The sequence below is a fragment of the Anabas testudineus genome, chromosome 14 (assembly GCF_900324465.2).
Source record: "Anabas testudineus chromosome 14, fAnaTes1.2, whole genome shotgun sequence".
In the NCBI taxonomy this organism is placed as follows: Eukaryota; Metazoa; Chordata; class Actinopteri; order Anabantiformes; family Anabantidae; genus Anabas; species Anabas testudineus.
The window spans coordinates 912106-925306 of NC_046623.1; the positions used below are offsets into that span (position 1 = coordinate 912106).

The 13201-nt window shown below is 41.5% G+C and overlaps 1 protein-coding gene across 1 annotated transcript; it reads left to right on the forward strand.

Moving 5' to 3' along the window:
* The first annotated feature begins 4066 nt into the window (after nt 1-4066).
* Nucleotides 4067-11002, forward strand: vps11 (VPS11 core subunit of CORVET and HOPS complexes). Its single transcript, XM_026372605.1, has 16 exons — nt 4067-4245; nt 4761-4909; nt 4993-5128; nt 5242-5405; nt 5521-5768; nt 6076-6277; nt 6387-6538; nt 6718-6904; nt 7030-7173; nt 7578-7775; nt 7921-8082; nt 8216-8349; nt 9154-9356; nt 9617-9788; nt 10071-10293; nt 10518-11002. Exons 1-16 carry the CDS (start codon nt 4104-4106, stop codon nt 10677-10679), a joined length of 2778 nt encoding a protein of 925 aa, XP_026228390.1. The 5' UTR covers nt 4067-4103; the 3' UTR covers nt 10680-11002.
* Nucleotides 11003-13201: the final 2199 nt, after the last annotated feature.

Sequence of the window (13201 nt, forward strand, 5' to 3'; positions counted from 1 at the left end):
GATGGACATCAGTTTAGGTCTTTGCAAAGAGAAAGAAATCGTCTTCCCCCACAGTAGAGATATATTTGCTTATAGCAAGTGAGTTTATTGCCATTTGCCAAAGAAAAGGGAAAGGTATCTTCAAATGAAAATCCTATTTTAAAAAAAGAAAAAAAAGAAAAACAAAGCTAGCATTACAGTTGCACTGCATTTTCTAGCTGTGTAAATCTTCAGGTAACAATATCAGCACAATTCATCCTGTGTATCTAATGGGACCCAGAGTTTGAATGAAGTACAACAAAAGGGCATCGCTCAATGCCTCTTTAGTATACAGTATTTGCACCTTATGACCCAAACCAAAATGATCATGGTCTTTGAAGAAAATAGAGAATTTTTACCCACTCTCTGGAAATGATGTATTTTAACTATTATATACGAGAATCCAGTCAATAACAAATTCACAACTACAAAATAGCCATACTCTCCCCATCCCCTCACCTTTTCTATCTAGAAAATGCTTCTATAAAGTTGAAATTCCTATATTAGTTACCTAAATGACTATAATATCCTTTGTGCTAGTACTGTCTTGAATGTAATCATTTTGTACCTGTATTTTTCTAATTAAGTCAGTTGATTGTACTGTATGTATGCTATGATGGTATACTGTTCCCTAGGTGCATTGTTTCGTTACAACCAACAGTTCTCAAGACAGGATAGCTGCTGCGCTGAAAACTCAATGGAGTTTGAAGCGTGCAGGTTTTAAGTCCAAGGGACTTACTGTACCATGTGAGCATCCATAAAACTGATATCTGAGAGATTGGTGCATTTTGAGTGGTGGGATAATAGCTTTCCCTAGTTTGCTTACTTGTTTGTCCTTTGCAGTAAAAATGGAAGTCTGTTCATGATAGTTTATGAAACAGGGACGCTCCTGCAATCAGAGAGAACAATTGAATGCTTGAGTTTCAACTTATTTATTACTGTTCCTTTTTCTAGGGTTAGTCAAATGGAAACAAAAACTGATGGAAAATACAACAGAATATGCATCCATTTATACATGAACGTGTATAAGATTATCTACCCTTTACTGGAATGTAGATCATGGCTACCTTTTGTTTTTTGTGAAGAGGAGGTTATGCCAGATCTTTAAAGTCTCTTTTCTCTGATAGTTTGTACAACATGTGCTTAATCTAATTTATGTCATTGGTAATCATCTTGACAAATATGTTTATTTGATTGTTACAGCTCAGTTGTTAAATGCAGCCTTGCCTTACTGGAACCCCTGCTTAGTAAGGGATCCCACCAACCACCCACCCTCCCTCCCTACCCCACCCCACCCCACCCACAACTCCTATGTCATAACACTGTTTGCTGATGCAACTGTTATTCCTTTCACACTTTCTGCTGACGCAATTATTACTTCTTGAACACCTATTAAAATAACATCTATTATATCTGTGTGAAATAATTGTGTTTTTTATGTCGACATTGTTCCTGAACATTGAACACTAATGTGCACCTCCAGCTGGACTGGACATGAATATATCCTCCCTAGGGTTAATAAGAATGAATACTTTATTGATCCCCTTAGGGAAATTGTGCTTGGACAGCTTCCAGACAATACATGTCGGTGCTACTACGAGGTTCCGGTGTCTTGTCCAAGACCGCATCTCATCACTCAAACCACTCACCCTGGGATTCATAGACGACTGCTCTACCACCTGAGCTACTGCTGCCCCAATGTTGTAGTTAAACGTTCCAGTGGTAGAACAACGTTCTCACAATGGATTCACACAAAGTGCAAGTTTTTTTTTTAAAGAGTATTTATTTCATGTTAATTTGATGATAATTTATGGTGCAGCATATGATATAATGTATCCAGTCCAGTATCATCATATATTTAGAGTTTTAAATCTAAACAAAATGCTGTGGTAACCCACCTTACACCACTACAAAAACACTACATTATTAGAAGTTCAGTTTTTACACTACTGATCATCAGTCTACACAGTAACCCATAAGATAGGTAGGTCAGTAGATAGGTAGATAGATGTTGTGTAATTGTATGGCTTGAAGATGACAGCTTTATCAGATTGGTAGTTTCCAGATCTCAGCACAGATGTTCTTTGGGCTTTGGTTAGGACACTTGAGGACAAAGACTTTCCAGCATTGTCTTTGTCATGATCCCTGCCTGGTCCTAGTTTGGTTTCTTTGTTGGCTCATACTCACTTGGCCACACCCTCACTACCCTTTTCCCCACCTCTACTTCCCGTTATGCCCAGTTATGGATTAACTGACTCCCCTCTTCCCCTCACTAATCAGCCAAGATCTGTACCCATGTCCTTACCTTCATAATCAGCACTGCAACCCAGATTGTGCCACTTCATACCTGAAGACACTTTCCAGCTGTTCTGAATCTAGACTACCTGACAACCCATTGCAAACAGGATCTGCTATCCTGACCTCGATTCTCTGCCTAAACCATGGTATCAGTGAGTCGTCTGATGGTGTCCTGACATGACCCTGTTCTGTTATTCAGACCTTGTGTCTGGACTTTGGACTGTTGCCTGATTGTCACTGATTGTGTCTTCTGGATTAAAGTCTTCTGACTTTATTACGGACTTGACCACTGTTGTTTTGGATGAAGTTTTTGGTAATACCTGCTCTGGAACTCCTTCAGTTCCCCAGATCTCCTGTCCACTCACCTGACATCTTTCTTACACTGCAACCATCTCACGAGTCCCAGATTCCATTACCGAGCTCATCTTGTCCAAACATCTGTCATTTCCTTCCTGGTTCTAACCCACCTGTCACTCCACTGATCCTGACTTCCTGCTTAGCTGCTCCTAAGAATTATACTCCTTCTAATACGACTCCCAGAATCCTGGACTACCTGGCTCTGCACTCACCTGTCTCCCTGAATTCTCCACTCACCAATTACAATCTCCTGCTTTGCTTTCCACCTCTTCCCCACCTTAGCCTTTTTAAATAAATCTTTTAGTATTTTTGTGTGCACCTTTGAACCAATCAAGGTACAAATCCTAGCATTCCTGGCTGTTTACTTTAGTTCGTTGCCTTACTGAGAGGTGGATTGTTGGGTTTCGGGACACCTCCTGATCAAGGACCTTTTAGCCCTGTTTTTCTGTTTGTTTGAAAAGACAACTCTAGGATGAGTCTGGGTGGTTCCACATTTGTTCCATTTCAAAAATTAATGAGGCCACTGTGTTCCTTGGAACACTTGACTTTTGAAATAGTTACGATGGCAAGAAAAAGTATGTGAACCCTTTGGAGTTTTATAGATAGATAGTTTTCTGCATTAACTATGAAGATCACATTTTAATCATAAATTAATGCAGAAAACCATGACATTCCAAAAGATTCACATCCGTTTTTTTGCCACTGTATATAGTGTTGTTCCGATCTATTCAGCAGCACAAAATGTTGTTGTAGAGGTCTACACACTGTTGCTTGAAATTCATGAATTCATTTTTGTCCTGATGCAAATCGTGAATTGGTGGACCTTAAGACAGGCCTAGGATATGTGGAATTGCAGCTTTATCAAGCTAAAGCTGCAGTCAAGTTTTTATTTTTTTTAACCATATATCCATTATACAAAGTGCTCGTCCTCTCACAGGTTGCGAGAACACTGGAGTCACCATTTAACCTAATATGCATGTCTTTGGGTGGTGGGAGGAAGCCAGAGTAGCCAGAGAGAACCCATGTAGACAAAGGAAGAACATACAAACTCTTCACAGAGAGTCTGTGAGGCAACAATGCTGACATCTTTAGGTTTATGTGAAAACGCATGTCTTGGGATCACTTCAATTAATATCAAATGAAGCACAATAAACTGTGCAAGTTAGTCGAATACTTCTGCATCTTGCTCAGTTTTCATCACACTCTACAAAAACACTGAAAATGTGCTAAAGACATATGTTTGCATTAAGAAAGTGAGTGTTGACAGACTGAGGGTCAGCAATAAATAAAGTTTCTGGAGAAGACACAGGAGCTGTGAACACTCGAATCTCCTCCCGAGCTTCGGGAAGTAAAGCCGGCTTGCTCACGTGACTTCAGTGTCACATGACAGCGCCTGTTTATAGCTAACTTACTTTGCTAAGGCCAATAAAATGGCAGCGTTCCTGCAGTGGAGGAAATTTGTTTTCTTTGACAAAGATGTAGTGAAGGATCCTTCAGACAATGGGAATAACTTCGTTATTCCAAGCGGGATATCAGCTTGTGACTCGGGCCGGGGTCACATTGTTCTTGGAGATATCCTTTGACAAGCACGGGCATCAACTAGCTAGCGTTGGCTCGGCTAACGTTATGCTAGGCTAGCTTACTGACAGCTTATGCTAGCTACGACTTAGCAGCAAATTCCAAATCGAATTAATTCGTTACTTGTCTCTGAAAGAAATAACCTTAACTTTCACCTTAAAAATAAGTCGAACGAGAGCTTGAGGGTGGACGGTAGAGCCAGGCTTTGTGTTCCGTTTTGTTTTGGTTATTTGAATTGTAAATTCAAACTCAAATCAAAATCTTTCAGTCATAAATGGACACAAAACAACACGTTAGACAAATGACATAACGCTTTGTTAGGCTTGTTGTGTTGTTGGTCAACATTCTCCAAACTGAACAGAAGTAGGTCTAGTTTTTGACTTCTGTGTGGCTCATATTCTGAAACTATTACAGGACTTATTACTTTTGTACTGCCACATATGGCACAAACGTTACTGCATGTCTTTGCTCCTGCTGTATGTCACTGGCCTTGACTTCTAGAAAGTTACATATGGATGGCAAGATCTGGCTTTTGATGCGCTCCTTACAGTTGACATCTTTTCAGGCCTACAAGCTGCGAGTAACACACCTCTACCAGCTGAAGCAGCACAGCATCCTAGTATCAGTGGGGCAGGATGAACACGGAATTAACCCTCTGGTAAAGCGTGTAGATCTTGCTTCACAAATGTGTCATTGCTTTTAACGGACCACTATGAAACTGAACTTGCACGACTTTCACAGGTAAAGGTTTGGAACCTTGATAAAAGAGACAGCGGAAATCCTCTCTGCACAAGGATTTTTCCTGCAATCCCTGGTAACAAACCAACTGAAGTGTCCTGCCTAGGTGTACATGAAAACCTCAACTTCATGGCCATTGGTAAGAGGAGGAAAGGGAAGAAAGTGTCTGGCTCTCGACTTATTAATCACTATTTGACTACACATTGAGGTTTCTCTTCTCCCACTTCATGAAAGCTGTTATGTTTGTGACAGGCTTCACAGATGGTAGTGTGGTTTTGACCAAAGGTGACATCACCAGAGACCGTCACAGTAAAACTCTGACTCTGCATGAGGGAACCAGTCCAATCACAGGCCTCGCCTTCCGCCAAGTTGCAAAGGTCACACATCTGTTTGTGGCTACTCTGGAGAAAGTCTATGTAAGTGTGGTCAGTTTGAAGATAAAGCCTTTCAACCTTTCTTTTACTTCACCTCTTGTCAGTTTTCAGGCATTCTGAACTCCTGTCCACTCCCTTGTTGTGTCTCCTTGCTCAGTGCTACACCCTGTCCAACAAGGAGTATCCAAAAATAGAGCTGGATACACACGGCTGTGCACTGCGCTGCTCCTCCCTTTCAGACCCCTCTCAGGATTCCCAGTTCATTGTGGCTGGCGATGAATGTGTGTACCTGTACCAGCCTGATGAACGAGGACCCTGCTTTGCTTTTGATGGAAACAAGCTGTTGGCCCACTGGCACCGCGGATATCTGTTCTTACTCATCAGGGATGCAAAGTCACCCAACAAGTAATAACACCACTCCCTAAATGAGACGAAGATGCATTGATTATTGTTGGTAGTGTTATGTCAGTTGCTCACATGGTAATATTTTCAGTTAGTAGGCTTTCTTTAGGATCTTAAATTGAGAACGTATTTATTAAGGGCCTGCACCTGAAACCAGCGTGCTGGGCTCCTGTTTCACAGGGGCACAGTTCGGCATCAGCAGCTGCACCTAGCCTATCACTGAGTGACCACTGAGGAAGAGGAAACATTTGGTTTTAACATCTGGAAACAGAAGGTGTACATGTCCTACCTGTGTTACTTTTGTACTCAGGACAGGGTTTGGTAGCAGGGAGAGCTCTCCGTCAGAGAAACAGATTCTGACAATCTATGACCTGGACAACAAGTTCATTGCCTACAGTGCCTCTTTCGATGATGTCATTGATGTTGTGGCAGAGTGGGGCTCCTTCTACATTCTGACCAGAGATGGCAAAATGTTTGTTCTTCAGGAGAAAGACACACAGACCAAACTGGAGGTGAGTCGAGCAGCATGCCATTGAAGGTTCCTAACTTTTCTAATAATAAAGAGTTGGATAAATTACCGGTCAGGAAGCATGGTTGTCACCTGCTTGTTTGTTTTTTAAGATGCTGTTCAAGAAGAACTTGTTTGTGATGGCGATAAACCTGGCTAAAAGCCAGCATCTGGACAGCGATGGGCTGTCAGAAATCTTTAGACAGTACGGTGATCACCTTTATCTTAAGGGAGACCATGATGGTGCCATCCAGCAGTACATTCGGTAATCTCATTATTAAAAATTTGATTCATTGTTGAGCATTACTGTAAAACTTTGAAGAAGCAAGAAGATTTTTGTTCGTTTTTAATGAGTATTCACAGTATGCATTGATTATTTTGGATAGTGTACCATTCTTCCCATAGCCAGAACTATTTTTAAAGCATCACTGTATTTTCCCACAGCACCATTGGGAAACTGGAGCCGTCGTATGTCATCAGGAAATTCCTGGATGCTCAGAGGATCCACAACCTGACAGCATATCTGCAAGCCCTGCACAGGCAGTCACTAGCCAATGCAGACCACACCACGCTGCTACTCAACTGTTACACTAAGCTGAAGGACAGCTCCAAGCTGGAAGAATTCATTAAGGTGACTGACTTTATTTTTTAAACGATGACAGTAGTAGAACTGCTGAGTTGTTTCCAACCATCTACAGTAGATTATCAACGTATGATAATTAAACACCACTGTCTTGCTGCACCGTATTTCAACAGAGTAGTGAAAGTGAGGTCCACTTTGATGTTGAGATTGCCATCAAGGTTCTACGGCAGGCTGGCTACCACAGCCACGCTTTGTTTTTGGCAGAAAAACACATGCATCATGAGTGGTACCTGAAGATCCAGCTGGAGGACCTCAAGGTAGTAAAACATTCATTTGACTTTGTGAGTGTTATGTGGTGACACTCATTGCACAAGTAGATAAAACACAAAGCAACAATGAAACAATGTTTGCAGCTCATTTCAGTGTTTGGTTGTTTTCTCCTTTCTGTGTAAATGAAATGGGGAAAAAAAGGTAAAGGTGGCTAGGAATTTGTGTATTTGTGTTTCTGAAGTTAAAGTTCATTAAGCTTTCAGAGCCACTGCACTTAAGACAATATCAAGTAAAATACTAAATGAATACAGACCCTTTGAAAGCTGCTGCAGAAGGACTTCCTTTGATGGAAATATGCCACAGTGTGAACAAATGTTGTTTATGCTGTTTAAAACATGTAATAAGACATTCAGCCATCTTCAGTAACATTTTACCACGATGCCTCCTCCAGAACTACCAAGAAGGGCTGCGTTACATTGGACGTCTGCCGTTTGAACAAGCAGAGAGCAACATGAAGCGTTATGGAAAGACGCTGATGCACCATGTTCCTGAAGGTACCACTTGTGTTCTGAAGGGATTATGCACAAACTACCAACCCAGCTCAGACTCTGCTGAAAAAGACAGACTGGAGCGGAGCCCTGTCAGTAAGGTTAGTTTTGAGTTCAGTGTTTAAGGATAATTCCTGTCATGTGAGGCACTACTAGTCTTGTGATTACATATGTGACAATATGTTTACTGTACACTTTATGCCAGGTGTTCTTATACATGACTGTGCATATTTGTTTTTGTTCAAGGCCAACTCTGAGGAATTCATTCCAGTTTTTGCCAACAACCCTCGGGAGCTGAAAGCCTTCCTGGAGCACATGATTGAGGTGGACCAGCGTTCTTCCCAGGGCGTGTATGACACTCTGCTGGAACTCCGGCTGCAAGACTGGGCACATGAACAGGACCAAGAGGTCAGTACAAAATGCATGGACTAGTAATAAATTCACAAATTCAGTAGCTAGATTACGTCATTTCAGAAATATCTTTTCACAAAAAGAAAAGTTATTTGAACTTTTTTTTCGCCCCAACACTTTTGTTTGACAGAGAAAAAAGGTTCTGCAGGGGGAAGCTGTGTCACTGCTGAGAAGTGACCACACGGTGTTTGATAAGGCCCTGGTCCTCTGCCAGATGCACAATTTCAAAGAAGGCGTCCTCTACCTTTATGAGAAGGGCAAACTGTAAGTGAGAAAGCAGCATCTGAATATGTATGAGGCTGATCAGTGTGATGATGAAGCACACACAAATTCTGCGCCTGTAATCATGAGCAAGCTTTATAGCTTTTAGCTTTTTCTTCTTGAAGTAAGGTAATGGTGGATTTTGTCATGAGCGTGAGTGTGCATTGAGTTTAGGGGAGGGTAGGTGTTTGTTACTAAAGGAGCAGTGAAGGGATGCGTGTGTCTGTTGAATTCAAATGTTAATTGTAATGATTCATCATCAAACACTTCTCTCAGCTAGACCTTCCTGCATTGACATGCTGTTTGTTCTGAAATATGTCTTTGTCTACCACACCTTATCTTGCCTTCCACAGTTCACCTAAGCAGCCATTTCTCTAATGGAAATTTCACACTTGAAGATATGGTTATAGGTCCTCCCTGCTTTGTAGGCATTAGCTGCCTCCATCTTACATCCTCAGACAGTTGCTTAGAAAAGTGCATGGCTGAGCCAGGGAATTTATCCACCCCTGAAACTGTCATTAGCTGACAATGGCAAATCACCTGTTTTACAAGACCTAAAGTGTTTTACAGGTTGTACGGTGCTCAACCTTTTTACATGCCATGTTTTTTTTTCCGCTATTTTTTATTTAATTAATTAAAAACGTGTATCAGAAAAGCTTGTAGAGCTTAGTTTTTACTTCTTTCACTTCAGAAATCAACTACAGGTACTGCTGCATATTTGTTTTGTCAAAGCTTTAGTATTTATAGTCATTGTTGCAGTTTAAGCGTTCCATGTGTTTTATTTTTTTACTGTCGATTTGTACACAGGTACCAGCAGATTATGCACTACCACATGCAGAATGAGGAGTATGGAAAAGTGGTTGAGGCCTGCAAGCGCTATGGAGACCAGGAGTGTTGCCTGTGGGAACAGGCACTGGGATACTTTGCCAGAAAAGAAGAGGACTGCAAGGCCTACATCAGTGAGGTCCTGCAGCACATTGACCAAAACAACTTAATGCCTCCATTACTTGGTGAGCTGTGGAACATTTGATTTCATACTACATGCAGGGTTCATTAGATTGTGATCGAATTAGAATCAGTCCAGGTCTAGGTAGAAAACATTAAGTTGTCTTAGTGTCAGCAGAATGATGCTTGTTGTTTGAACAGAAATATTCAATTCATTTAAATTTTATTTGTATAAAATCACAACAGAAGTCCAACCAAGGCACTTTACAAGTATAATTGTGTAAAGAATTATAATACATTTGTGATTTTTGTGTGGACGTTGCAGTGGTTCAAACACTGGCCCATAACTCCACAGCCACTCTCTCGGTCATCAAGGACTACCTCATCAACAAACTCCAGAGGGAGAGCCAACAAATAGAAGAGGATGAACGCAAAATACGCCAGTACCGTGAGGAAACGGCCCACCTCCGCTCTGAGATCCAGGAGATCAAAACAAGGTGGGCCACGTGGAGAATGGGATGTTTAGAGAACTTGAATCCCTGCACATTTTAAGTGATGGTAACCAGCATCTTTCAGTTTCTTACTTCAGTTAACTCGTCCCCATTTCTGGTGACCTATACTGCTGCTGTCATTTGTAGCCACTGTCACTCAGTGAGTGAGTGAGTGGGAGTGATGATGGGTGACAACTGGCAAGCAGCTTCTGCTGATGTAACCTACAGATGTCATAGACCGCCATCATAGATATGACTCTAAATATTTATCCCAACATTTCCACACAGTGCCAAGATATTCCAGAAGACTAAGTGTAACATGTGTAACAGCCCCCTGGAGCTGCCATCTGTGCATTTCCTGTGCAGCCACTCCTTCCACCAACACTGCTTTGAAAGCTACGCTGAGAGCGAGGCCGAGTGCCCGACGTGCACTCCAGAGAACCGCAAAGTCATGGACATGCTGCGCGCCCAGGACCAAAAACGTGACTTGCATGACCATTTCAACAGACAGGTGAGGATTCTGGAGCTTAACTACAAGTGTACTAGACGTGTGTTGGATCATTTACTTCCTTAAATCTATTATTATTTCCCATAAGCTGTTTAAATTGTAATAATCAGCTTTATTCATCCCCAGAGTAGAAATGAAGATTTACCTCTGTTGTATTATAGCAACTGCCTCACACAAACACATTTAAATATGTACTGTGGTGTTTTTTTTCTTCCTGTTGTTTTCAGTTACGCTCCTCTAATGATGGCTTCTCTGTTGTTGCTGACTATTTCGGTCGAGGAGTGTTTAACAAACTGACCCTAGTCACAGACCCACCTGGCAGCAAAACCGCTGGAAGCCTAGAAGCTAACCTACAGAGAGACCTCCTCATCCACACCAAGAGAACCTGATAGACAACTCAGCTTGCATATATGGTTTGAATCCTACCTAAGCAGCATGTCCAGGTTCAACTAAACGCTTTGCATGCAATGCCACTTTATTTGTCAGCGAATGCGGCTGATTGCTTATAGTACCTATGGTGGCCACGTTTGCAGAATTGTGTTCTTCATCTAATACCCTGGGAGCTGTATAAATAAAGAACTGTATGTAAAACCATGCAATATTGGATCGTGAAACCTAGCTGAATCATGGTGTGTGACATTATGGGATATAAACTTGCACATACCAGTCAATAATATCAATAAGTGTAATAAAAGTGTAAATGTTAATGTTGCATTATTGGTTTTAGAGTGTGTCTTCTGCTGATATAGCATTTAATTTCTTGTCATATGATGTTGTCATATTACTTTAGAAGGCTGAAGTCATGGCATCACATCCATTAGCATCAGAACACAACACCAACACATTCTGTTTGTGAAAAATTGAAGTGTGCTGAAGTGTGATTATTTTTCTAGAAATACCTTTTTTGAGGCTGATTTTTTTTTCTGCATGTGGATGATCGCCCGCTGGTGCTTACAGGCACAACTAGAAATTGAGAAATGAGCCAAAAAACAGCTTCTGTGTTGTGCAGTCAATGTACATGTACACGAGCTGAATGTGTACATTTCGTTTCACTGCTTGATAAGATGTTTATCTCTTTGGTTATTGTAGTGTATAGGGAAGTTACTTTTTGGTCCACAGGTAGAAAATGACGTGAATTGATTATTTATGTGGTTTGCAGATTGACGACATTGGCAAGTGTTATGCTGAGTTCAGGCTGCCAAGAATGCTGAAGCCAAATCCACCTGCCACTGTCATAGTTTTTAAGACAAATGATTGTTAAAAGTTAATGATCATTGTTGTGTATGTGGCACACTGACGTGCAGAAAGCAGACAATGGGCTTTTAAAAGCCATAAGAACAATAGGCATGAGCTAGGTGGGACTTGGAATTGCAAAACTCTAGGAAGGAAGCTCCAAAGGCAGCATTTTCTGTTTTTAGTTAGACATGGAAAAAGAAATCCACCCTGCATAATATCCAGGTTGGGTTAGAGCTACTTTCAATTCAATTCAATTCAATTTTATTTGTAGAGCGCTTTTTACAATTGACATTGTCACAAAGCAGCTTTACACAACCAAAGAACAGTACATGAACAGTGTATGTGTATGAGTCATAATAATGTGATTGTCCCTGATGAGCAAGCCGAGGGCGACAGTGGCCAGGAAAAACTCCCTGAGAAGGCAACAGGAAGAAACCTTGAGAGGAACCAGACTCAACAGGGAACCCATCCTCATATGGGTGATTACATGCTGTGTAGGCAGCAGTCCAGTATAACAGTTAAAGTATTTTAAGTTAATATGGAGTCCAGTTAGTTCTTGCAGGCAGACTAGTTCCATTCCTTGACTATCGAGCGTTGAGTCGAGACCTCCAAGAAACAGCTTCCAACGTCCGCCGAGGCCGGGACCGACATCATAGTAACTTGGGTTTCCCCTGTCAACTGTGACATAATCCTTGAAACATTTTTTTGCAAACCATCTATAGGGCACTACTGCATACGTCTCCAGCAGTAGCCACTATGTTACTATGTCCAGTATGTAAGATGAACCATATCATACAGTGTGTCTTTGAGGCCTGTTGTGTGTCATGACTCAGGCCAGAGTGCACAAGCCTCCTGTTCATAACCTGCACACCACCTTGACGTCAATAAGCACAGCAGTCAGGCTGGATGAGTCCCTGGACTTAAAGGAAGACGCTGGTTGCAACTTGATACAGGAGTTGAATGACTGTTCTCTCTTTTCCTTCATGTGTTTATCCATCACTCTCCTCCCAAAAACAAAGGGTTGAATGTGCACTGAGGTAAACCAGAACCACACCAGCCTATGATGGATGCCTTCAACTCTGAGCTGCAGGGGCTATTTAAGATTGCAGCTTCTCAGATATTTGGCCATGCAACTTGCTCAAATGTCCAGCTCTCTGCACATTTGGTAGCAGATAACCCTGAGCTTAGCCACCTTGGTGTGATACATGGCGTGGCCTCCTAGCTATCAAGCCTTAATATTCAGCATTGGCGAAGGAGCCTGGGGACCTGTTGGAATATGTGTTCCCCTCAGCAAAGTGTTTCAGGTCAAAGATTGAGGATTCCTTTCTGTTTCAACACTGCTGATGAGCTTGGTTGCCTTTTTGTAACATATTAAACATGCTAAATGGGCAGCATGCAGCACCACCCTGCTCCCTGTGGGAAATATTTGTGAAGGATGTAAATCAGGTCCTTTGTTTAAATATTTGTCTAGCATCTAAGATATAAAAACTAAAGCCATGATGTCACATCTTTGTTTTTATCTGATTGATAAAACAATTAATCACATTCCTCAGCACTTCTTTCCATAGTCTAATACAAATTGTCAACTGGCATCTGCAAAACTACAGCTCCCTAATTAAAGTACCAGAGCAGCAGAGTGGGCGTTTGACATTGTAGCAGGGTTTTGTCCATATCT

What these genes read in the sequence shown, in the direction of transcription:
- vps11 (XM_026372605.1), top strand. Translation starts at nt 4,104, where the DNA reads ATGGCAGCGTTCCTGCAGTGGAGGAAATTTGTTTTCTTTGACAAAGAT. An exon ending in GGGTCACATTGTTCTTGGAG is followed by an intron (nt 4,246 to 4,760) that starts ATATCCTTTGAC and finishes CTAGAAAGTTAC; the next exon opens with ATATGGATGGCAAGATCTGG. An exon ending in ATGACCATTTCAACAGACAG is followed by an intron (nt 10,294 to 10,517) that starts GTGAGGATTCTG and finishes TGTTGTTTTCAG; the next exon opens with TTACGCTCCTCTAATGATGG.